Below are 27005 nucleotides of genomic sequence, written 5' to 3'. Positions count from 1 at the left end.
CAGACCACTTCCTTAATGATCTTTTCCAGAATCTTGCCTGGTATCGACGTGAGGCTGACCGGACGGTAATTGTTTGGGTCGTTCTTTTTTCCCTTCTTGAAGATAGGGACCACATTCGCCCTCCTCCAATCTGCTGGGACTTCTCCCGTTCTCCAAGAACTCTCAAATATGATCGCCAGTGGTTCTGAAATAACTTCCGCTAGTTCCTTCAGTACTCTTGGATGTAGTTGATCTGGCCCTGGCGACTTGAATTCGTTTAGAGTGGCCAGGTGTTCCTGGACAACTTGTTTCCCTATTTGGGGTTGGATTTCCCCAAATCCTTCGTCCATTTCATGTTGCTGAGGTTGAAGATGGCTTTCTTTTTGTGAGAAGACCGAGGCAAAGAAGGTATTAAGCAGTTCTGCCTTTTCCCTGTCCCCTGTCACCATCACCCCATCTTCTCCTTGCAATGGCCCTATCGCCTCCTTTTTCTTCCTTTTTCTACCAACGTAAGCAAAAAAGCCTTTTTTGTTGTTTTTAATGTCCCTGGAAAGCCTGAGCTCATTTTGCGCTTTAGCCTTGCGAACCTTTTCCCTACAGGAGTTGGCTATACGTTTGAATTCTTCTTTGGCAATTTCTCCCCTTTTCCACTTCTTGTGCATGTCACTTTTGAGTTTTAGCTCAGTTAGAAGTTCTTTGGACATCCATTCTGGCTTCTTCGCATGTGCCATATTTTTTTTCTTTGTTGGCACTGTTTGCATTTGTGCCTTGAGTATTTCACTTTTAAAAAATTCCCATCCATCGTTAACTCCCTTGTCTTTTAATATTGGCATCCATGGAATGCTGCTCAGTATTTCCTTCATTTTTTGGAAGTCAGCTCTCTTAAAGTCCAGAATGCGTGTTTGACTTGTCTTAATTTCAGCCTTCCATTGTATCACAAACTGCAGGAGCACATGGTCACTTGCTCCTAAGGATCCGACGACTTCTACTGTATTGATCAGGTCTTCCACATTTGTTAAGATTAGATCAAGAGTTGCTGATCCCCTTGTTGTCTCCTCTACCTTCTGGACCATAAAATTGTCTGCAAGGCAAGTGAGGAATTTGTTGGACTTTGTGCTCTTGGCCGAGTTTGTTTTCCAGCAGATATCAGGATAGTTGAAGTCGCCCATGACTACTATATCTTTTCTTTGTACCTGTTTGGTCAGCAGTTGACAAAAGGCTTCATCAAGTTCTATATCCTGGTTCGGAGGTCTGTAGTAGACACCCACGACGAGATCTTTTTGAGTCCTGGTTCACTTGATTCTTATCCAGATGCTTTCAAGCTGGTTTCCCGGATTACAGTCTTGCATTTCTTCTGCAACGTAACTGTTTTTGACATATAAAGCTACTCCCCCTCCTCTCCCTTTTGTTCTATTTCTGTGAAAGAGGTTATAGCCCTCAATGGCTACATTCCAGTGATGGGAGTCATCCCACCAGGTTTCAGTGATGCCTATGACATCGTATGTGTGGTGCTGTACTAAGAGTTGGAGTTCGTCTTGCTTATTTCCCATGCTCTGAGCGTTGGTGTAAAGACATGTAAGCCCATGTGACCTCCCCTTGAGCTGTTTATTTGGGATTATTGTGCTCTCCGTACTTGGTCCTTTCTGTGTTTGCGCAGCCCTCCGTTTAGCCTTTTGGCGGTTCCCTGTGGTCGTGGGTAATATAGTGTTCGCCAGGCTGTTGTTCCCCTCCCCCAGTGGATCTAGTTTAAAGTGCGCCTGATGAAGTTTGTGAGTCTGTGTGCAAAAAGATGTTTTCCTACTTGTGTGAGATGCACCCCATCACTTGCCAGTAGGCCATCCTCCTGGAAGAGTAGACCATGGTCAAGGAAGCCAAAATGCTCCTCTTGACACCATTTTCTGAGCCAGATCTTTGTAGATCTCAAGATGAACAAGAGTCAGCTGTGTGATGCTTCAGCTAAAAAGGCCAATGCAATTCTAGGCCGCATCAAGAATAGGATAGTATTAGATCGAGGGAAGTCAAAATCTGCTTTAGTCAGAGCCCATCTGAAATAAGACTGTGTCCAGGCACTACAATTCAAGAAAGATATTGATAAGCTAGAACATATACAGAGGAGGTTGACCAAAATGGTAAAAGGTCTGAAAACCAAGTCCTATGAGGAGTGGCTATGAGAGATGTTTGGAAAAGGAAACGCCGAGAAATGACACGATATTTGAAAAGATTTCACATTGAGGATGTAGAGTATCTAGATTTCCCCCATGACCTTCTGGCAAAAAACTAGTCAAATGGAGACTAGGTAAAACAACGGTTAGCTGGATCTGTAATTGGTTAAGCGAACGAACACAAAGAGTGCTCACCAATGCGTCGTATCAAGATGTGAGGGGAAGTCATAGGGAGGAGGGAGCAAGCTTGTTTTCTGCTGCCCTGGAGACTAGGACGCAGAACAATGGCTTCAAACTACAAGAAAGGAGATTCCACCTGAATATTAGGAAGAACTTCCTCATTGAAATTGAAGCTGTGGCGCAGGCTGGTGAGCAGCCTGCTGCAATAAATCACTCTGACCATGAGGTCATGAGTTCGAGGCCAGCCCGTGGTGGGGTGAGCATCCGTCAATTAAAAAAAATAAAAAATAGCCCCTGCTCATTGCTGACTAGCAACCCGAAAGATAGTTGCATCTATCAAGTAGGAAATAAGGTACCACTTAAAAAGTGGGGAGGCAAATTTAACTAATTTACGACATTGGAATGAGGAAGTGCCGTCACAGTGGATGATGAAGCAGCTGCTCCCCCCTGTGGCCAGAATCGAACATCCCCTCAGGAGAAGGTTAAATTGCCTCTGCATCTGTCTGTCTCTGTGTCAGTTCTATGTGTTTATGGGCATTGAATGTTTGCCCTATGTGTGTATGATGTGATCCACCCTGAGTCCCCTTCGGGGTGAGAAGGGTGGAATATAAATACTGTAAATAAATAAATAAATAAATTGTGAGAGCTATTCAGCAGTGGAACTCTCTGCCCCAGAGGCTGGTGAAGGCTCCTTCTTTGGAGGCTTTTAAGGTGAGTCTGGATGGCCATCTGTTGGGGCTGCTTTGAATGCAATTTTCCTGCTTCTTGACAAGGGGTTGTACTGGATGGCCCACGAGGTCTCTTTCAACTCTGAACAAGAGTAGCAGTAGAAATGTGATATGACAACTGTATGACTCAATGACAGACCCCATTCTGACTTGAGATGCGCTGTGAATGTATATTTATATGTATAATTATGCATGTTTTTAATGTATTCTCTTAATTTTAATGTAATTTTTTATTTAAATAGATTTTAAAGGTGATGTAAATTATTTTTATGTATGTTTTTATATTGTAAGCTGCCCTGAGTCCCCTGATGCGTGAGAAGGGTGGGGTAGAAGTGACGTAATAAATAAATAAATAAACTCGATGATTTTAGGCATCAAACTTTGTTTTCTGCTGCTCTGGAAATACAATTGAACAAGGGATTCAAACGCCAGGAAAAGAGATTCCACCTCATCATTAGGAAGAACTTTCGGATGGTAAGAGAATTTTGACAGAGGAATATGCTGTCTAAGAGTCCATAGGAATGTTTTTCTCTGGAGATTTTTCAGTAGAGGTTGGATGGCCATCTTTCAGGAGTGCTTTGATTGTGTAATCTTGCATAGCAGAATGGGGTTGGACTGGATGGCCCTCATAATCAATTCCAACTCTGTTTCTATGATTCCAATTATATCTATATTTATGCAAACCCAAGCTGGCACATTTTTATTCTCATCAAAGAAAGTGGGATTGTGAGGGCAAGCAGAGACATTGGACCTGTGGGAGTGGGTTGCCCCTGGATGTACCTGCAGCATTTTACCTCTCTGAGAGCAGAAACCAATTTCCAAGTGGTAGTTCAAAGGAGGGATGTTTCACAGGGATCTATAAAGGGATGACTTGCAGCCAGAGCCTTATTTGACCAAAGGAAACATCGCATTCTCTGTGCATTATCCTCTTCCCCCCGGTTCCTGCTCTAGAAAAGCAGCAGCAGGTCACTACTACCCCGATTTATCCCAGGGCAAATCTGTCCGCACGTGGGTTTTCCATCTGTATCTCTCCCATTCCCCACCCGGGGACCGCAGACGGAGGCTTTCTTCACGATTCATTGCATTTCTAGAACGGCCTCGTTCAAAGTGGGAGCTCAGCAAGTCAAAGCAGGACAAAGAGGAGCAGGAGTGGCAGCAGATCTGCATTCGGTTGGAGCTCAAAGCACAGCAAAAGCCAGGCTGGACGAGGAGAAAGCCCAATACGATCATCTCCAAATATGTCCGAAGACACACGCACAAGCAAACACATGCATCGATTCCATCAAACTTGATTAATTGATCATCAGCCAGGGCTACCACTATGTATGCGATGCTATCGAATGAGCCATGGCTTAGGGCAAATTCCATGAAATATCCTGTACATTTGCTGGAACACAAAGCCAGGTTGGGCTGGAACACAAAGTGCAGGACAAGCCAGGTTGGGCAAGTAGGAAACCCAATACGGTCATCTCCAGATCAACATAAAAATGCCGAAACACATGGACATACACCTGTTCCATCCCACTCCATTAATAGATTACCAATGAGGGCTACCATTGGGTGTAGGACGCTACCGGATTGGCAATTTCCATGAAAGTTCCTATACATTTGCCTGTATGCCCAGCTATTTGCTTCAACAGACAGCAATGAAGATGATGAAAGGCAAAATAAAATAAAATAAAAGGAGGAAAAGAAAGAACTGATTCAATATCCACTGTTAAGTAACGCTACACCAAGCAAACAAGACACCAAAATATGTGTAAGCTTTTGAGATCTCTCAATGTCTTCGTTGGGAGAGATGTCACAAAAAGGGAAAGAGGAAAGACAAGCTGTCCATCCTAAAAAATAGACTTGGCCTTAAACTTTTAAGTCTTACCATGCATTGCTCTTCATAGAGAAGCAAAGGTTAAAGTCCCTTATATCCCAGGATCTGATCCCAGATTGTCAGATTTAAACTGGATTATATGAGTCTCCGCTTCCAGATAATCTGGGATCAGATCCCAGGATATAAGGACAGTGTGGAAGGGGCCTCAAATGTTGTTGGACTACAAGTCCTAACTCAACTTGTAGAGATTGGAGATATCTGTTATCACTAAACCATTAGTCGGAACTTGATGTCATTTATGATTCAAATGTTGTAATGACTTATTTATTCCCACTTGACTTTAGCAGAAGGTTTATTGACCGAAAGAAATGTCGGAGATTGTGGATGATAGGTAGAAGCTCTTACGTGTGCCCATGAATCCAGAGTCACCCTGCAGATTGATGCACCACTCAGCTTTGCAGAACAAATAACTCAGGAACTTTTATGAAGTCCAAGAGATCAACAGAACAGTGGTATTCACAATAGTCCCTCTGTTTGCTTACAAAAATCAGCAGTCATAAGCAGTCCTTTCTTAGTCCATAAATCTGCTTCAGTGAAGATCAGCAGCAACACAAGGCCTCAGAAATAGTCAGGCCTCTCTGAGTACAGAGCCATCTTCTTCCCAGCCAGTACTCAGTAGACTCACGCATACACATAGAGAGAAACCTGTTCAAATCGGTTCTCCAGCAGCAGGACAGAAAAAGTTGCAAACTGATTCCCAGGTCCTTGCAAACTCATGCATTTGATTTTCCAGTTAACACACATATAGTATCTTTGCAAACCATGACAAGAAAGGCTACTGACTGCCTGACTGACTGCAAGTCCTAGCCTAATGGGGAGGAAGGCTGGGAGATGCAGTCCAACATAATTGATGACGAGGATGGTGATGATGTTGCCATTGTTGTTCTTGTTGCTGTTGTTGCATACCTCTAAGGACCCTTCCACACCGTTGTATACAATTCCACATGGAACTGGATTATATGGCAGTGTGGACTCAGATAATCCAGTTCAAAGCAAATATTGTGGATTATCAGCCTTGATATTGTGGGTAATATGACTGTGTGGAAGGGCACTAAGTCATTCCCAAGTTCTGGTGATCCTAAGGTGGGGTTTTCTTTGAACAGAGGGGACACCTCTCTAGGAATGTCTAGGACCTCTAGGTCAGGCATGGGCAAACATGGGCCCTCCAGGTGTTTTGGACTTCAACTCCCACAATTCCTAACAGCCGGTAGGCTGTTAGGAATTGTGGGAGTTGAAGTCCAAAACACCTGGAGGGCCCATGTTTGCCCATGCCTGCTCTAAGGTCATTGTACGGCCAATATCTGGTGGACCTAGAAATTCCTAGAAATGTGTTCTCTGGGGTAAAAATAGAGAGGTTTTAATTTAAAAATTCATGATTTTCTCACTTTTTCCGGGGTGAAAACAAGGACAGGGAGCAGGGAAGGAGTGGGGAATGAAATCATGGATGGTGTTTTCAGCTTCAGCCTAGTAAGGCTTTTAGTGCAAGCATTTAACTTCAATTTAAATAGCAATTTCTCACAACCCTCATAGTTAAATTCCCCTCCATCTAATGTAAATGCAATCAATTTAGAAGTGTGGGTTTTTTTTTACTTCATTAACAACTCAGCAGATTAACCCTTCCCTACTAATTTCCCTGTCTTCGTGCAGAAGAAAATAATTCTGTGCTAAGATTTTAGCACAAAATGCCGGTGTGTTTTTATATGTACTGATGTTTCTCGATGCATTCCAAAAGGATGAAAAGTTAGATGCTGGGATAGAAGCAGAAAAGAAGGTGTGAGTGTGAGTATGAGTGTGAGTGAGTGAGAGAGAAACGATTCTATAGCATCATTTGGTGTTTTGTTTATGGATACAAACACATGATGGAACGAAAAGAAAAGGGAGGTTTTGCAACACCAAATTTAAGATTATACATTGAAGCGAGTGCACTTCTATGGGTAAAAGATTGGGCGAAATTCGAAAATAAAGATACTAAATTTAGAAGGAATGGAATTAAGCACGGAATGGCACTCGTACCTTTGGTACGAAGGTGTAAAATTTGAAAAAAAAAATTGGAAGTCACTTTATAAGATTGGCCATTTATAAAACCTATTTATATAAAAAAAGTCGGTGTTTGTATGTATTGAGTATGTGTGCGGTGGTGTATGTGGCAGCTTTCTGATTGGCCGCCACTTCCACAGGCCACTGTGACCGCCAGGAATGACGGACCTGTCCCAAACTTGACACACTTATCCCCCATGATGCACTTTATGGTCTGGTGCCATTTGCAGGATGATGGACCACGGATTATGGGATTTGCAGTACTTTTAATCACTTCAACTCCCACAGACCACTCCGACACCCACCAGTGACGGAACTGGACCAAACTTGGCACACAGAACTCCCATGAACCCCTTTTCATGCTGGGGAAGATTGGGGGAGGGCGGACCAAGGATAATAGGACTTCCAGTACCTTCACTCACTTCCTGAGGCCATTGCTACTACATGGAAGGACAGAACTGAATCAAACTTGGCACACATATCCCAAATGACGCACTTTACACGCTGCAGCACTTTGGGGGAGGATGGACCAAGGATTACGGGATTTGCAGTACCTACACCCAAATCACCTCCCACAGACCGTTGAGACGCCCACAAATGAGGGAATTACACCAAACTTAGTACAAAGATGTTATGTGGCCCACTTTACACCCTGGTGTGGTGTGGGGGAGGATGGACCATGGTTGATGGGATCTGCAGTACTTTCAAACGTTTTGTCTTCCACAGACCACCGTTACTCTAGCCAATGTTGCATCATGACCAAACTTGGCACCCATGACCCACTTGAGTCCTCCTGCAGTTTGGGGAACAATGGACCAAGGATGATAGGATTTACAATACCTTCACTCACTTCCTGAGACTACACTTGGAACACAGGCAAACAATGCTTTTCTCAAATGACCCGGGCACCGCCGGGTCCCCAAGCTAGTATGGGATAAATATTTTTAAAAATATATGATAAGACACCATTATGGCTATCCCCATTGGAGGCAGGACAAAGAAGGGTCCTGGGTGGAATGAATGGCCTAAATATAAAGAGATTTTAAAAAAAGAAGGGAAAGAGATGATAGTGAAGTCACAACATGAATTAAACACACTAAATCAAAAGATTTTGTGGTACTGTATTAGTATTGACAGATAAAAGAAAGATATAAAAAAGATAAAGAAGTAGGATTAACAGAAGAAATAAATTTTTGGGAAGATATTATGAAATCTGAAAGAAATTGGTATCCAAAATTTACAAAAAGTTATTAGAATGGGTTATCTCTGGGAAGGAGAAAAAAGATTATAGGGAAAGATGGAAAGAAAATATTGGAAGGACCATAAGGAAAGAGGAGTGGGAAGAAATCTGGAGAAAGAAATTAAGATATACATATGCAATAGACCTAAAGGAGAATTGGTTAAAATCAGCATATAGATGGTATATGACCCCCCAAGAAATTAGGTAAATGTTATATAAACACAAATACAAGTTGCTGGAAATGTAAAGAAAACGATGGAACATATTTCCACTTATGGTGGACGTGTGACAGTGTGAAGAAATTCTGGGGAAAAAACCAAAGCGAGATTCAAAAAAATTTAGGAATACAAATACCGAGGAGACAAGAAATTTTTCGATTCGTGGTGGCCTTTTTTTTATTGGTGACTTTGTTACTGAGGCCTTTCCCTTTCATATTGGTTGGCCAGTCTCCACTCAGCCATGAAGTGACCATGAGTTGGACTCATGCTCTCTTGATCGGATCTACCTCACAAGATTGTTGTGAGAGTAAGGTGAGCATCAAGAAAGTCAAATACATCTTCTTAAGATGACTGGAGGAAAGACAGAGAAGTCAGCCATAGCAGAGGGACTTGATGGACCAACCTGGACACAGCATATTATTCGAGAACACAGAAGTGCTGGAACACTCTAACAAACACTATGTCAGACTACACAGAGAAGTCATTGAAACCCACAAACATGTAGACAATTTCAACAGAAATGAGGAAACCATGAAAATGAACCAAATCTGGCTGACTTCTCTGGTTGAAATAGTGCCATTCATGTTCCTTGATTCGTGTTTGGGCAATGCTGCATTTTGTGGTCCTTATGTAGACTTGCCCACAGCTGCATGGTACACGGTAGGGGAACAAGGGAATTCCAGACATGAATCAATCAGGGCCAGCTAACACCTTCCAACCAAGGATTCCCCCAGGCAGGAAGCAGCCAGGCTTGGAAGCTGCAAGGCCATTCAATGTTAATCAAGGTGGCCAATGGCAACATTCACACTTGCCTCAAACAGACAAGAGTTCTTTCTCCCACCCTAGACATTCGACAGATATATAAACCCCACTTGCCTTGTTTCCAACAAACCTCACAACCCTGCCATAGATAGATGTGGGTGAAACGTCAGGAGAGTGCTTCTGGAACATGGCCATACCGCCTGGAAAACTCACAGTGATGAAGGTGTATTGGAAAAATATAATACTTGTTTTGGAAACTATATATTGAATGTAATCATATTAGAAATGGGAATAGAAAATATATATAATCGCAAGCAGAATGTGTGCATATAGCCCAAAATACACTCTGCCTAGCGAATAACCGTCTCCTCATCGCAGAGACCAGAATTCACCCAAAGTGGCAGAGACATCTGTCAAGTGTCAACAAGAATAGATAAGCTCCATGTAATGGAGAAAAGAACTATTAAGGCTTTTGTGATGTCAAAATAAGCTTAAAAGTAACCTAGCGCCATGTAGGAGTGCTAATGACTCCCTAAAAACTAAGATAAGGGAAAATTCCTCAATTAATGGGACCCCAGGAAGCCTAGATAGGAATTCCTTAGATAAGGCCTAATGGAGGGTAAGAGGTCTTGAAAGTAGCCTATATTTTAGGAAAATGCAAAAGTAGCTTTTAGTAAAGTGCAAAGTAAGCCTTTTTTGACACTAATTGGTGATGGATAATGCCTATATGACGTAGGTAAATGAAGGCAAAAATGGTATAAAAAGGCTCGTGTTTCTTTGTTCTGTACCCTTGCTTTCCTGATTACAGGAGAGGGTCCTTCCTATGCTTATTCTCTCTGACCACTGAGAATAAAAGTCTTTTTCTACAGCAACCGGAACTCTCTTTGTCTCATTACCTCAAACCTTTGTCTGCCATTTCAACAGCAATCTATAAACAGAACAGACGTTGAATTGAAATATTTTTAAAGACCAGTTCGCTTTCTATTCCTTCCCCTCCAGCTGGTCTCCAGTCTATAACATGCCTATCTGATGGAGCATATGGTATATGTTCGACTATGAATGGACATCATGTATGAAACAAAGGCAGAGTTGGGGGGCAAAATTATGGGTTTTGATGTGATCATTGGCTAAGTTGAGGGTCATTTCATGGAGAAGGCAACATATTCCATTACCAAACAGCTCTTATCATCAGGAATTTTTTCCTAATGTTGAGGTGGAATCTTCCCCCCCCCCCTGCAATTTGAATCCGTTGCTCTCTGCCTTAGTCTCCAGAGCAGCAGAAAACAAACTCGCCCACTCTTAAGTCTAACATCTTTTCAAATATTCAAATACGTCTATCACGTCTTCTCTGTACCTGCTCTACTAGCCTTCTGCCCTCTAATGCAGTAGAACATTGTTGTTGCTAGAGGTGAAATAAAATTCAGCGAATACACCAGAAGATGTTGGTAGAAGGGAGTGGAGGACCATCTTCCTCTCCACCTAATGCAGCAAAGTGTCCTGGATCGAGTCCCGGATGGCCAGCCCTTGTTGGTTCCCCAAAAATCAGAAAATTCAGAGGCAAAGTGCTAGACCTTGAAGGTTCCATTTGGCTAAGATGACAACTGCCAGCATTTACAAGGTCTACTTTCTCTTTTAATTTAATTATAGTCCCTGCTAATAAAAAGGATATTGACAAGTTGGAACGTGTCCAGAGAAGGGTGACCAAAATGGTCAAAGCTCTGAAAATCAAGCCCTAGATGAAGCCACTGAGGGAGCTGGGTATGTTTAATTTGGAGAAGAGAAGGCAGAGAAGAGAATATGAGAGCCAGGTTTGAATGCCTGAAGGGATGTCATACTGGAGATGGTGTAGACTTGTTTTCTGTTCTGCCAGAAACTGGGATCATGGACTCAAATCGCAGGAAATGGGCTTCCACCTAAACATTAACAAGAACGTCCTGATAACAAGAGCTGCTCATCGGTGGAATCTGCTGCCTTGGAGTCTACTACAGTCTCCTTTTCTAGAGGTTTTTAAATAAGATGGATGGCAGAATCCCTGATAAAGTTCTGTACTGGGTGGGGGACTCTGAGAGATATAGTTGAAAAAGTCAGTTTTCCAGGCCTCCTTCTACTCCATAAGTGAAGGCTGTCTGTTGGAAATAGCAACCTCCCAAGCCTCTTACTATTTATTTGTTACTGTATTTATTTGCTAACCTGTATTCTATGTGTATATTGATTTAACAGTACAGTAGAGTCTCACTTATCCAAGCTAAACGGGCCGGCAGAAGCTTGAATAAGATAATATCTTGGATAATAAGAAGGGATTAAGGAAAAGCCTATTAAACATCAAATTAGGTTATGATTTTACAAATGAAGCACCAAAATATCATGTTATACAACAAATTTGACAGAAAAAGTAGTTCAATATGCAGTAATGTTATGTTGTAATTACTGTATTTACGAATTTAGCACCAAAATATCATGATGTATTGAAAACATTGACTACAAAAATGGCTTGGATAATCCAGAGGCTTGGATAAGCGAGGCTTGGATAAGCGAGACTCTACTGTATGTTGATTTACACTTTGATATGTTAGGAGTTAAAGACATGTGATTGTACTGAGCATGTGCAGACTCAAGACTCCATTTTGTGTTCAGTGTGTGTTTGGACTTCAGTAGAGAAGCTGTGTGTTTGGACTTCAATGAAAGCAGGTGTATGTATCCAGACCTCAGTGGAGGTAGATGTATGTTGCTTTTTAGAAACTTCATTATAGAAGTATGCTTATGGACTTCGATGAGTACAAATATACCTAAAGACTATGGACTATTAATAGAATGATACCCTGTGTACTCAACACAGAGAGAAAGCTATATCCTATCTATAACTGAACTTCAATAAGAAATGTGCCTGTATGGTGAATTAATACAAGATGTTTATGACTAAACAAGATATGTTATTTTTCAAAGAAGACTTTTTAAAAATCTCTGAGTGCATAATTTGAACTAAGAGGTTTCAAGGGAGTGTATATCTTTTAGGCAACTTCAACTGCAAAGAAACAACAATCCTCTACTAACCCAATATATTTTTGTAGTGGCGTGTATTTATCCTTGGGAGTTCAAAGACATGGTTCTTCAGTTTAACAGCTGACTTACCCGTGTGCCATTACATTAATGCTTGTGAAATATCACTTGTTCAAAGAGTTGACTTCTAACAAGGTCATGCTTTGCTTGACTAGTGGTTTTCCAAAGGTGGTCTCCACATATTCATGGAGATTCACATTTGCCAAAAGGATATGTGCCCATAGACTGGGTGCAGCTATTTACCAATAGATTGTGCAATACTGTCCACCAGTGATTTTGGCAGGTTCCCTCTTCCCTCCAGTTTGTTATTCAGCAAAAACTGCCTGCAATGGTTAACTCACAAATCTTCCAAAATAGGGACACTACAGTTATCTAATAATAATAATAATAATAATAATAAAACTTTATTTATACCCCGCCACCATCTCCCCAATGGGGACTCGGGGCGGCTTACATGGGGCCATGCCCGGGAAAAATACAATATAACACAATATAAAAACAACATATCATAATACAATTACAACAATACAATAAAGAATCATATACAGTACAACACAAAATCCAAAGAGCAGTATAACAGGGCAGGCCGCACTGACACTCAGTTAAAACTCGGGGTGAGAAAAGGATAAGAAAAAGGATAAGAATAAAACCACAGGGAACTAGGAAAAGATAGCATAATTCCCCTTATCCTCTGATAGGGCTGCTTCCAGATTAAAACAGGGGCGGAGGGAGACAAACTCTGAAAATTCAGTATATTCTTGGCGGCATGTTGTGATATTAGGAGCCTTGTGTGCTGGTGTTGCTAATGGCTTTGGTGAGGGAGGGAGCCCATCCTTGGTTTTAGGCCAAAATTCAAAGGCTCTCTCCAAGGTGCTGAATCCTATCCCAAAAGGCAGGTTTCAGCACCTTAGTCAATCCACTTAATACTCAAACTAAAACTCAGAGCAGTTTCATGATCCACCGACATGGGAATAACCCACGGTCACCACTTATAAACTGACTAGCTGTGCCCGGCCACGCGTTGCTGTGGCATCGTTCTAAGTGGGTTTTTGTTTGTGGAGGCAAGCATGAATATTCTAATTAATCAGCTTGATTAGCAGTGAATGAGCTTGCAGCTTCAAAGCGTGGTTGTTTCCTCTCTGGGGGAATCCTTTGTTGGGAGGTGTTAGTTGGCTCTGGTTGTTTCTTGTCTGGAATACCCTTATTTTCAGAGTGTTGTTCTTTATTTACTGTTCAGATTGTAGAGCTTTTTAATGCTGGCTGCCAGGTTTTGTTCATTTTTATGTTTCTCAGGGACCTAATAATAATAATAATAATAATAATAATAATAATAGATGTTGCCATACCAGGTGACAGTCGCATTGACGAAAAACAACAGGAAAAACTCAGCCCCTATCAGGACCTCAAGATTGAACTTCAAAGACTCTGGCAGAAATCAGTGCAGGTGGTCCCGGTGGTGATTGGCATATTGAGTGCTGTGCCAAAAGATCTCAGCCGGCATTTGGAAACAATAGACATTGACAAAATTACGATCTGCCAACTGCAAAAGGCCACCCTACTGGGATCTGTGCGCATCATCCGAAAATACATCACACAGTCCTAGACACTTGGGAAGTGTTCGACTTGTGATTTTGTGATATGAAATCCAGCATATCTATCTTGTTTGCTGTGTCATATAATAAAATAATAATAATATAATGACTCTGAGGGGGAATCCTTTGTTGGGAGGTGTCAGCTGGCTCTGGTTAAAGCCCCGCCAAGTTTCGGGGGGGGGGGGCGGTCTCTGCGCATGCGTGGTTTGTAATTTTTTGGTTTTGGGGGTTTTTTCCTGTAAATTGGGCCTAATTTTATAGGGTTTTTTACAATGTAAAGACATAGGTTGGTGACTATGTCTTTTGTGGCCAAATTTGGTGTGATTTGGTCCAGTGGTTTTGTTGTTTACTCCATGGGAATTATGCACATTACATATATATAGATAGATAGATAGATAGATAGATAGATAGATAGATAGATAGATAGATAGATAGATAGATATGTGTTCCTTGGAAGTAAATCCCTTTGAATTGAATAATACTCACTCCTAGAGTGCATCTACACTGTAAAATAATGCAGTTTGACATCACTTTAAGTGCTATGGCTCAATGCTGTGAAATCCTGGGCTTTGAAGTTTTACAAAGTGTAATCCATCCTATACACTGACTAGGAATAGGCAGCACTGCACACACAGAAAGCAAGTTGTAATTACACATGGTGCTTATAAGAATCTTCCCATTTAATGTTGTTTCAATAGGAATGGAGGAGGAAAGTAATTTGACCTGCCTCTGCAAGGAGGTGAAATGAATATCAACTTGTTTATCAATGCGGAGCACCTTCTCACAAGTTAAAAACCTTTCCAGCATCCCTGCACCTTCCCATTGCTTCTTTGGTTATTGCCTTTGGGAGTTAAATGGACTCTCATTTGTGGGTTTAGATTAGGTGTGAACATGATTCTGCATAATTTCCCATGCTTTGTAGAAGTAATGGCTTCCTGTTCAATGGCAAGGGAGGGAGAGACAGAGAGAGAGAGAAGGGAATGGAATGGAATTAAACATGAGAGACCGAGCAAGAGAGAGAGAGAAGGGTAGCAAGAAGAGGCAAAATGCACGTCCGACACAGCACTGCTGAAGGAATGTGTCTGTCAATAGGAACCAATGCGATGCACCCCTGTTTTGGAGCATTTAGACCTTGAAGCAATACCTAGATCAGGGGTCCCCAAACTAAGGCCCGGGGGCCGGATGCAGCCCTCCAAGGTCATTTACCTGGCCCCCGCCCTCAGTTTTATAATATAATATTTTTGTATTAGTTTTAATGTTATAATATATTGTATATACATATAATATTGATAATAATATTATGTTATACAATATAATACAAATAATAAAACCATATAATAATATTAATTATATGCGATATATTACATAACATATAATAGTATAGTGGTATAGTTCAATATAGAATTATATAATGCTAATATTGTGCTATGCTAATAATATAATATATTATATGTACATATACCTGCTCTGAGTCCCCTTCGGGGTGAGAAGGGTGGGATATAAATGTAGTAAATAAATGCAGTAAATAAATAATTAATTTTAGACTTAGGCTTGGCCAAAGTCTGAAATGACTTGAAGTCACACAACAACAACAACAATCCTAATTAACTTGACTATTTCATTGGCCAGTAGCAGGCCCACACTTTCCAATGAAATCCTGATAGGTTTATGTTGGTTAAAATTGTTTTCATTTTTAAATATTGTATTGTTCTTTCGTTGTTGTTGTTGTTTCACTGCAAATAAGACATGTGCAGTATGCATAGGAATTTGTATTTTTTTTTCAAATGATAATTCGGCCCCACAACAGTCTGAAGCATTGTGGACCGGCCCTCTGCTTCAAAAGTTTGAGGACCCCTGACCTAGAGGATGGGAAAGTTTCAAGTGTTGTATCCTAATGAAAGAAAGGGAATTGCCATTTTCTAGAGCTAACTCAAGACACACAGTAAAACAAGCAAGCAAACACTCACAGTGGCTATTATCAGTAGCTAGTATCCGAAAGATAGAATCATAGAGTTGCAAGAGACCCAAAAGACCATCCAGTCCAACCTCTTGCCATGAAGGAGAATACAGTCAAAGCACTCCTGACAAATGTCCATCCAAACTCTGCTTTAAAACCTCCAGAGAAGGAGGCTACACCAGACTTCCAGGCAGCACATTCCTCTGTCATATTGTCAGGGCGTTATTCCTAATCTTTAGTGTCTCTTTTCTTGCAGTTTGAATCTGTTTCTCCATGTCCTAGTCAAGTTACTTTGAATCTGGGCCAGAAAAATCTTACTGGTATCTCTCTTCATGTCTTCTTTCCCTGGCAGTAGAAACACAACCACAAAGGAACGACTATCATTTTGGTGTATTGTTGAAGGCTTTCATGGCCAGAGTGACTGGGTTGCTGCGAGTTTTCTGGGCTGTATGGCCATGTTTCAGAAGCATTCTCTCCTGACATTTCGCCCACATCTATAGCAGGCATCCTCAGAGGTCGTGAAGTCTGTTGAAAACTAGGCAAGTGGGATTTATATATCTGTGAAAGGCCCAGGGTGGGAGAAAGAACTCTTGTCTGTTTGGGGCAAGTGTTGATGTAGCAATTGGCCACCTCGCTTAGTATTTAATGGCCTTGCAACTTCAAGGACTGGCTACTTACTGCCTGGGGGAATCCATGGTTTAAATCAACCAGAGAAGTCAGCCATAGCAGAGCACTTGATGAACCAACTTGGACACAGCATATTATTTGAGAACACAGAAATGCTGGACCACTCTTAACAACCACCATGTCAAACTACACAGAGATGCCATTGAAATCCACAAGCATGTGGACAATTTCAACAGAAAGGAGGAAAAAAATGGAAATGAACAAATTCTGGCTACCATTATTAAAAAGACTCTAAAGCCAGGACAGTAAATAAAGAACAACACTCAGAAAACAGGGGAAATCCAGAGAGAAAACAAGCAGAGCCAGCTAACACCTCCTAACAGGCAGTAAGCAGCCAGTCCTTGAAGCTGCAAGGCCATTAAATGCTAATTAAGGTGGCCAATTGCTACATTAACACTTGCCTCAAACAGACAAGAGTTCCATCTCCCACCCTGGACTTCCCACAAATATTTAATCCCCACTTGCATAGTTTTCTACAGACCTCACAACCTCTGAGGATGTCTGCCATAGATGTGGGTGAAATGTCAGGAGAGAATGCTTCTGGAACATGGCCATACAGCCCAGAAAACTCACAGCAACCCACTATCCCTTTGGTGTTTTTTTCTTGAAACCAAAAACCTGCTGCCCAAGACAGGTTTCATTTGGCCTAATGGTAGAGCTGGTCCTGCTGCCTCTGCAGAGAGAGCTCGAAAGAGAACTTAGAGCACAAGCTCTTCTTCCCATTACAATCCTGACCAAAAAATCTGTTTAAAGAGGTTTATGACAGAGGCAGGCGACCCTCATGAGTCATGTGGTTTCCGGAGTCAATATTGACCCGATTCTTAATGTCAAGTGGGCAGTAAAATGAATTTCTTCGGGAACTAAAACTCAATCGTTACACAGATTTCCAAAGCTAATGATGTCAGAAAAATCCTAACAGCTTCTCTTAACAGCTCAGAGCACCTTGGAGGGAAAAAAGTCAGTGAGATAATTGTGGTCATCAGAGACAAAATAAATAGAGAAAAGGTGGTTGTTACTTAGCTCAAAACCAGCAGGACGTTCCTGAGATTGTGGGAAAATTCACCTTATGAATGCTCCTGTATGGGTATGTGTTGATCATAACTTGGGGCAGTGAGTTCCACCTGCTAATTGCAGATGATGCAGCAAAGTAAGTGGGACCCTTAAGCCTTGTAAATGGCTTCTCCTTCTGTGGTGGGCTGACAGCTGCTTGAGTTGCCTCCTCCTAAAGCTAAGAAGAGGGCCGATGCCTCGGAGAAGCAGGCAGGGAGGCAGCAGCCGCTGTCGGGGGATCTGGGGTGCCAGGTGCCAGGATTAATTAAACTTTGCTTGCAAGTCAGGAGGGGAAATTGGCCTGTGAATAAAAATATCTGATTGTAAAGCACATCCCCGTGCGGAGCCAGCTGGGGCTGAGTGGAGCCCGAGGCTTTTCGGCACGGCGTCATCGGAGACTGCAGCATGGCAAAGCAACTGGCATTGGAAACTGAAGGGCACGGGAAGCATCTCTCGCTCGGAAAAGCACCCCAAACTCTCCCTCTCGAGCGTTTATGGATCCATAGGGCTTCCCTCCCCATCCTTGAACCCAAAGCAGAGCTACCAGTGAGGTTTCTGAGAGCCTGAGAGTTCTTACTTTCCATCTCTTTTGGAACTGCAGATGTTTACTGAGACCCAAGACTCTACATATTGTTTGATTCTAGACAGAGCTGGAGAATGTTTATCATTTTTAGGACTATATTGATGGATGCATTCTTGGGAATACAGTGAAAAATGTAGCTGTTGAACTCTGGCTGTGGCTTGCAGGAGCATATGTATATCTGCTCACCTCCAAGTATACATGACTAGACCTTCACAAGCAGCTGTTGCTGCAAATATCTGTAGCGAGGACACATCTGGTTGTCTGCATCAAAACATATGTGAAACTGTGTTGTCGAAGGCTTTCATGGCCGGGATCACAGGGTTGTTGTATGTCTTTCGGGCTGTGTGGCCATGTTCCAGAAGTATTCTCTCCTGACGTTTCGCCCACATCTATGGCAGGGATCCTCTGAGGATGGAGCCTCCGGTGGCCTAGGGGATAAAGGCCTTGTGACTTGAAGGTTGGGTTGCTGACCTGAAGGCTGCCAGGTTCGAATCCCACCCGGGGAGAGCGCAGATGAGCTCCCTCTATCAGCTCCAGCTCCATGCGGGGATATGAGAGAAGCCTCCAACAAGGATGGTAAAACATCAAAACATCCGGGTGTCCCCTGGGCAACGTCCTTGCAGACGGCCAATTCGCTCACTCCAGAAGCAACTCCGGTTGCTCCTGACACGAAAACAAAAAATCCTCTGAGGATGCCTCCCATAGATGTGGGTGAAACGTCAGGAGAGAATACTTCTGGAACATGGCCACACAGCCCGAAAGACATACAACAACCATATGTGAAACTCCATGCAACAGCATGGTTCAGACGGTCTTGTTTGCAACCGAGCATCTTTGTGCTGACCCTGACTTTGCGCATGGTTACGGAAGTGTGTGTGTGTATGCACTTTTGTTTGTATCCTTGAAAGCTCACCCATTATTCTACATACCATTTAGATTTGTGAGTTATGGTGCTGATGGGTGACATTGGCAGAGACGACTTGCAATGTGATCGTTTTGAGTTAAACAAAAATAATAATAAACAACCGTAGACGCAAGAATTCAGATGAAGGTTGCTGTTCTCGTTGTTTTTAAAGAGCAGAGGAATCGCAGGGTGAAGAGGAGAAATACACGTGCCTTTCTCCTCAGAGTCCCCCTCTCTTGTTGCCATTCCCAAGGGCTTGAAGGACGTTGTGAAGGCCTCTCTCTCGCTTGGAAAGGAGCCACGAACCTCCTGGATGGCCACCAGCCAGGCACGGGCTGTTGTTTCCTTCTGCCAGGGAAACCATCTCCGGGTTGTGTGTCCGCTTCTCCTTGCGTCCTGGGCCACCCTTTCTGTTCTGGATCCACTTCCTTGGCACAGATGAGAATCCCCAAACGCAGCCGTCTCCTCTCCTGGGCACGAAGCAGCAGCAGCCCCCAAGGACGGCCGCCGGCAGATCCGTGCCCAGAGTCTTTTCCATCTCTCTCCCAAAGGCAAAAAGGGCAGCTCCTCCGAGAGGCTCTGCTAAAATATTTAACATCCACAAGCTGCTCAGCTGCCTGAATTTCTATTTCTGTCTGTCAAGCAAAACTAGGTCATTTAGTTCTTGCCATCTCAATCAGGCAACTGCAGAGATTTAGGTTTCACGGCTGGGAGAGCGATGCCTGAAAATCAGGGATCTAGCTGCGCAATTCCTACAGCATAAGCATTTTGCCCGACAGAAAGAGGGGAAGGGGGTGCCTGTATTGGGGTACATCCTAGCAGGATCCCTGTTCTGTCCTTCAGGGAACACAGAAGGAAATGGTTTTTAATCTTTCGGTGCATTTGGGCAATGGATCTGAATCCTCGGCCAGCAGGAAAGCTGCAGCGTCAGGTTTTGCCCTGGTGTCAAAGGAGCTTCTGGATCCCATTTGTATTTTTTGTCCGCAAGGAAGATACCCAAAATTGGCTTCCATTTCAATATATGTATGTATTTATTCATTGAGTTTTGTTCACCAATACAGTGAAAAATGGCATTAAAATTTACAATGGGTCATTCTTAGAATGTCATGACAATAATTTCTTTTTCTTATTGTTATTTTTTTTTTTGCTTGTCTTCATAAAATTTCCTTGTATATTATTGAAAAGATAATGGTTATCTCATGCACAACAGACAAGAATAAGCCTCTTTTAAAAAAAATAAATTAAATTATAAGTACAAAATTAAAAACAACTCTGAACATCGCCTCCGAATCAAGAGGCATCAAATAACCAGCAAGTTATCTGAACACATTCATAAACAGTGCAATAGGTATTTTTTTTGTTTCTAAATTCATCATGTTCCTACGAAGTCCATCAACAAAGCCATTGATCACAGTATAAGACTTTTTTTTAAAATACATTTCTTGTTAACAATGATGTGTGCAAAACCGGAAACACATTCAAGAAGTCCTGTCCAATACTGATATAGAATTAAAAGAGCCAACTATTTCAACGTGATCTGCCTTCCTTTGGGAAACCCATCTTATAAAAACCGTTCTCTGCCTTTCCTTTATGGGGGAACGAAAAAACACAAACAATCTTTTGATGCAACGTTTTGACAGTAGACATTAGCAGATTGTTGGTTAACAAATATTCAGATATAAAAATACAAATATGAGGAGTTTCTGTTTAAAAAGAAGCGTGCCATAGTGGGATGACTAGTGGCACCAAGACGTGGCACCAAAGACCAGGAAGCTCATGCAAAAAAGATGGAGCAAAAATGTCTCTTGACAGCAAAACCAATCACTGTCTTTGAATGTTATATAGTCCATCCGCGGTTCAGGACCTCTCCGTCTTCCACTCAGCACTGCTGGCTTTGGGTTTGCTTCCAAACTGCTGGTATTTTGCAAACGGATTGGGTTTTCGGGTGGGCCGAGGGACGGGACGCCGCGTGTGGTGGACCGGCTGTCCGTCGGAAAGACATAAGCAATGACTGCAAACACAACGACACCGTTATACTCAGAGAAGCGTGTGGCGGGTCTGGGGGTGTCTGTATATAAGGGGATGCGCCTACGCAAGTGTCAGCTACAGGGCCGGGGGGGGAAAAGGTGTAAAGTGCATCGCTACAGGAGACCCCCTCCCCCTTCCAAGCGGAGAGCATCGGGAGAGCTCTGAAAAGGGGTGTTCAGCACCTTTGTCATCGTGGCATGATGGGGGTCGCCCGAGGAAAAGAGGGGGTCTGCGGAGGTGGTGTTGCTACGGCGGGCTGAGAAAAGGACTTGCGCTTTAGGGGATGGAAACAAGCAGCGTTATCAGCTCAAGGGGGAGCGGGGAAGGGGGAGGAAGGGGCCTGCTTGGGGGTGGCCCCGCAGCCAGGGCGCTGAAAGGGACCCTTTGGGCGCCTGGTGCAAAACGGAGGGCCCCCCAAGGCGGGAAAGCGCCCGCCTTCTTATTCCAGGGTGGGTCTTGGAACAGGGGCCGGGCCTCGTCAAAATGCAGGGCCGAGTTGGGTGTCAAAGTCTCTGGGCGTCCCTGGGCGGCTGGCCATCCGTCGGAGGTGGAGATGGTGCGTTGTCCCCCCCATTTGTCAAGTGATCCCTGGCCGGGTTTGGGGGTCAGCGGCGTTGGGGGTGGAGGGTGTTGCCAGCAGCCTCATCTTTCTTTCTCTCTCTTTCTCTTTCTTTCTCTCTTTCTTTCTCTGCTTCCGTTGGCTTTCCTTGTGGTCCACAGTCCCAACAAACATGCGCAGCCAAAAGTGCTAAAAATTTCAGGGATTTTTTCGCTCTGCGGGCGCCTTCGGCTCTTCCCGGATTTATACCCCGGAGGGCGACTTGTCCGTCATTCCCTTCAAGACCTCGTCTATTCTATCGTCTTCGATCACCACTGTAGGAGGCGGGAAGGGGGGGCAGAAAAGGGGGAAAAAAGGGGGGAAAGGGCAAAGATAAAGCACAGTGTCAGACACAGAGAGAAGGAGATGTGCATCATGGTGCACAGGCGGGGGTCTCGAGCCTTCTTCTCCCCCCCCCTTTTGGGATTGCCCCCCCCTTTTGGGATGGCTAAGGGGGGCTTTGCTTCCTTTCCTCCCTATCCCTCCCCCTCCCCTTTTCAACATCTGTCCAACGATATCGGAGGGAGGAAAATGGCTCTGCATCCCTTTCCAGATGGTTCCTCTGCGCTTTGGAAGGGATTAAAAAGGGAGCGCAGCCAGGCCAGAAGAGAGCCCGGGGAAGGGGGGGCAGGTTCGAGTCCTGCGCCAAAGGGGCCCCATCCCAGCTCCAAAAATGATGAGGAATCGAAAGGGTTGGTCATAAAAGCAGCCGAGGCGCAGAGAAGGAAGCAAGGGACCCATTCACTGTCTCCATCACTGCAAACCCATTCCTCTCTCTCTTTCTCTCTCTCTTTCTGCGGCAAGATCCCTACAGTTTCAATGCACCCCCCACGCGTGATTTACTCCAGAGAAAGACTACCTCGTCCTTCTCTTTGGCAAGCCCAGTGCTGCCAATGAATCAAGACAAATATCTAGAAATTGATGGTGTCAGATTATGGAAGCTCTTGAAATGAAAGGAAAGCTCACAATGATCAACCACTGGAAACAAGCCCTTTATTTCCATCTTTCCACAGATCCTAAAAAGACAGTTCTAGCAACCCCACGCGTGATTTACTCCAGAGAAAGACTGCCTCGTCCTTCCCTTTTGCAAGCCAAGTGCTGCCAATGAATCAAGACAAATATCTAGAAATTGATGGTGTCAGATTATGGTAGCTCTTGAAATGAAAGGCAAGCTCACAAAGATCAACCACTGGAAACAAGCCCTTTACTTCCATCTTTCCACAGATCCGAAAAAGACAGTTCTAGAGTTTTCCCGCCAACCACCCCCCCCCCCCCCCATATATATCATTCCCCAAACACAACCTCCTGTACTGGGCATATTCCATTCTCAAAGTGGTTTTCCTACAGTTTCATTTTCCCCGCAAGACCAGATGGTCTTTTTTTAAAATAAATTTTATTGATAGTTTTTAATACAGATTTAAAATAGATTTATTGATAGTTTTTAATACAGGTCTTATCTATTGTCTACTTTCATCCATCTGCCCAGAGCCTCCGGTGGTGCAATGGGTTAAACCCTTGTGCCCACAGGACTGCTGGCCGACAGGTCATCAGTTCACATCTGGGGAGAGCGTGTGAGCTCCCTCTGTCAGCTCCAGCTCCCCATGCGGGGACATGAGAGAAGCCTCCCACAAGGATGGTAAAAAATCAAAACATCCGGGGCAATGTCCCCTGGGCAACGTCCTTGCAGACGACCAATTTTCTCACACCAGAAGCGACTTGCTGTTTTTCTCAAGTTGCTCCTGACACGGAAAAAAAATGGAGGGGAGGTTGGTGCCCCCTTCGAAGCACCCCTATTAATGTAATCCAAATCCACACCACCTCCAACATCCCAATCATGAAATAGTGTGGACTCGAAACGACCCCGATTTATTCCAGATCAGGATTAGGAACAGGATGGGTTGCAAAAACATCCAAGGTCCAGGGATGGAGATGGAAGAGATGTCGCTTTATAAGAGGGGGGGGGGGGAACTATGGGTTGATGCCCCCTCAAAAAAACCCCAAATGAAAGGTATATCAAGATTGCATAATTGCATAACATAAATCCCTTGCCATCCATTGTTTGACAGTGGTGGCTGATGGATTCCATGTTAGTGACAGTGATCAATCCACTCCAGACTTTGAACACAGTGTGCCAAAATATTGGGAGTGGGGGCATATGGTTCATCCTCTTGGACTGCTTAAAAAAACAATCAGATATCCTGTCACACCAACATGGAAACAAAGCTGGTGGTGGTCTTGGATTAGGCTAAGCTACATCAGAGCATCAGTGGCTTTGGGAAAATCTCACTCTCTGACCCACAGAGATGGAGAATGGTAAATAGGGTTTATAATTAAAAGTGCCCCCCCCCCGGGGTTTATAATTAAAGGATGTATGGGTTGGTCCAAATGAAAGATATATGCATATTGCATAACATAAATCCCTTGCCATCTATTGTATGACAGTGGTAGCTGATGGATTCCATGTTAGTGTCAGTGATCAATCCACTTCAGACTTTGACCTATCTAGTGTGCCAAAATATTGGGGGGGGGGGGGGTGAATTTTATTTCATCCTCTTGGATTGCTTTTTTTAATAAAAAGAAGAAGAAGAAGAAGAAGAAGAAGAAGAGGAGGAGGAGGAGGAGGAAGAAGAGGAGGAGGAAGAGGAAGAAGGGGAAGGGAAGGAGGAGGAGGAAGAAGAAGAAGAGGCAGAAGAAGAAGAAAAGGAAGGAGGAGGAGGAGGACGAGGAGGAGGAGGAGGAGGAAGAAGAAAAAGAAGAGGAGGAGGAGGAGGAGGAAGAAGATGAGGAAGAAGAAGAAGAAGAAGAGAAGGAGGAGGAAGAGGAGAAGGAAGAGGAAGAAGAGGAGGAAGAAGAAAAAAAAGAAGAGAAGGAGGAGGAAGAAGAAGAAGAGGAAGAAGAAGAAGAGGAAGAAGAAGAAGAGGAAGAAGAAGAAGAGGAAGAAGAAGAAGAGGAAGAAGAAGAAGAGGAAGAAGAAGAAGAAGAAGAAGAAGAAGAAGAAGAAGAAGAAGAAGAAGAAGAAGAAGAGGAGGAGGAGGAGGAGGAGGAGGAAGAAGAAAACGAAGAGGAAGAAGCAGCAGCAGCAGCAGCAATCAGATCACAGCAACATGGAAACTGAGAGCTGGTGGTGGTCTTGGATTAGGCTAAGCTACATCAGAGCATCAGTGGTTTGGGGAAAATCTAACTCTCTGACCCATAGAGATGGGGAATGGTAAATAGGGTTTATAATTAAAGGATGGATGGGAATGGTTTACAATTAAGGGATGGATGGGTTGGTGCCCCCTCAAAAGCCCCTCGAATGAAGCCCCCCCCCCGAATCCCAAGTATGGAGTGGTGCGGTGATTGACATTCAAGATCCCTCTCCCCCCCCCTCCAAGCACCCCCTGGCTCACCTCTCTTGGCCCTGCCGATCTGTCCCAGTTTGGGGGGCCGCTTGGACTGGTTCCCCCAGGAGTTGGTGTCCTGGAGGCGGCAGCTGAAGGAGAGGTCTCCCACCTCGGCGTCGGGGCCATAGTGGGCCACTTTGTCGTCGTTGTAGGGCATGATCTCGGACATGGTTTCGGGGGGCCGAGCGGGCTGAGCCTCCTCCTCCTCGGGCGGCGAGGAAGGCGAGGGAGGCGGCGGCAAGAGGAGCAGCAGCAGGAGGAGGAAGAAGATGAGGAGGAGGAAGAAGAAGAAGAAGAAGAGCGAGCAAAGGCGCAGCGAGCGGCGTCCGTCCGACAGCAGCCTCGACCCAGCGGCGTCTGAGCAGCGCGCCCGGGAGAGCCCTACATCATAAAGGAAACCCGGGCGGAAGGATGAAGTCATGCATCCGGGCCTGGATGGAGGTCCTCCCCCAGGCCCCCCCTTCTCATCCCCCTCACTCCACAGTCTCGCGTGGAAACAGAGAGAGAGAGATTGAGAGAGAGAGAGAGGCGGACCCAGGAGCCAGGGCGAGGCAGAGATGGCCAGCAGGATGGATGCAGCTCAGAGATGCAAAGCAGAGAGAGGCAGGCAGGTCCCCTCTCTGTACACACACAAACCCACTGTGGAATGAATGCACATCCACACCACTTCACCTGCCATGGCTATGGGATCCGGGTGGTTTTACAAGGTCTTGACCAGGCATGGGCAAACTTGGGCCCTCCAGGTGTTTTGGACTTCAACTCCCACAATTCCTAACAGCCTACCGGCTGTTAGGAATTGTGGGAGTTGAAGTCCAAAACACCTGGAGGGCCCAAGTTTGCCCATGCCTGGTCCCTGTCACAACGCCCACCATCCCACAACACTGAGCCATAGCAATCAAACTGCTGTCAAGCTGCATTAATTCCACAGTGTACTTCAGGCATGGGCAAAGTTCGGCCTTCCAGGTGTTTTGGACTTCAACTCCCACCATCCCTAACAGCCTCAGGCCAAGTTGCTTTTTTTTTGTGTCAGGAGCAACCAGAGTTGCTTCTGGAGTGAGAAAATTGGATGTTGCCAGGGGACACCCGGATGTTTTGATGTTTGACCATCCTTGTGGGAGGCTTCTCTCATGTCCCCACATGGAGCTGGAGCTGATAGAGAGAGCTCATCCGCGTTCTCCCTGGGTGGGATTAGAACCTGGCAGCCTTCAGGTCAGCAACCCAACCTTCAAGTCACAAGGGTTTTATCTCCTAGGCCACCGGAGGCTCCTGGCCAAGTTACTGTGAGTTTTCCAGGCTGTATGGCCATGTGGATGCCTGCTATAGATGTGGGCGAAACGTCAAGAGAGAATGCTTCTGGAACATGGCCATACGGCCAAGTTGCTGTGAGTTTTCCAGGCTGTATGGCCATGTTCCAGAAGCATTTTCTCCCGATGTTTCGCCCACATCTGTTCCAGAAGCATTTTCTCCCGATGTTTCGCCCACATCTATGGCAGGCACCCACCTCCCAACAAAGGATTCCTCCAGGTGGGAAGCAGCCAGGTTTTGAAGCTGCAAGGCCATTCCATGCTAATCAAGGTGGCAAATTGCAACATTCACACTTGCCTCAAACAGACAAAGAGTTCTTTCTCCCACCCTGGACATTTCACAGATAGATGGCAGGCATCCGCAGTGGTTGTGAGGTTGTGTGGCTACCAGTATTTAAAAAAACCTCTAAAATTAGTAAATAAAGGACAACACTCTGAAAACAGAGGAATTCCAGACATGAATCAATCAGGGACAGCTAACACCTCTGAACAAAGGATTCCCCCAGGCAGGAATGCAGCTTGCAAGGCCATTAATGTTAATCAAGATGATTAATTACAACATTCACACTGGCCTCCAACAGACAAGAGTTCCTTCTCCCACTCGGGACCTTCCACAGATATATAAACCTTCCTTGCTTAGTTTTTCTAATATACCTCACAACCTGTGAGGA

General features: G+C 44.2%; 1 protein-coding gene across 1 annotated transcript; it reads right to left on the bottom strand.

Moving 5' to 3' along the window:
• Nucleotides 1–20028: 20028 nt before the first annotated feature.
• Nucleotides 20029–25433, bottom strand: camk2n2 (calcium/calmodulin dependent protein kinase II inhibitor 2). The gene is made up of 2 exons (XM_003224323.4): nucleotides 25037–25433; nucleotides 20029–21922 (listed from the first exon to the last, which is right to left on the bottom strand). Exons 1-2 carry the CDS (start codon nucleotides 25197–25199, stop codon nucleotides 21852–21854), a joined length of 234 nt encoding a protein of 77 aa, XP_003224371.3. The 5' UTR covers nucleotides 25200–25433; the 3' UTR covers nucleotides 20029–21851.
• Nucleotides 25434–27005: the final 1572 nt, after the last annotated feature.

The sequence above is a fragment of the Anolis carolinensis genome, chromosome 3 (genome assembly GCF_035594765.1).
Source record: "Anolis carolinensis isolate JA03-04 chromosome 3, rAnoCar3.1.pri, whole genome shotgun sequence".
In the NCBI taxonomy this organism is placed as follows: domain Eukaryota; kingdom Metazoa; phylum Chordata; class Lepidosauria; order Squamata; family Dactyloidae; genus Anolis; species Anolis carolinensis.
This window is presented reverse-complemented; position numbering and strand designations above follow the sequence as displayed.

Bases quoted from the DNA above. Each gene is read 5' to 3' on its own strand.
- camk2n2 (XM_003224323.4), bottom strand. From the start codon at position 25,199: ATGTCCGAGATCATGCCCTACAACGACGACAAAGTGGCCCACTATGGC. The intron at 21,923-25,036 runs GTGAGCCAGGGG...CGCCTCCTACAG, and splicing joins GATCGGCAGGGCCAAGAGAG to TGGTGATCGAAGACGATAGA.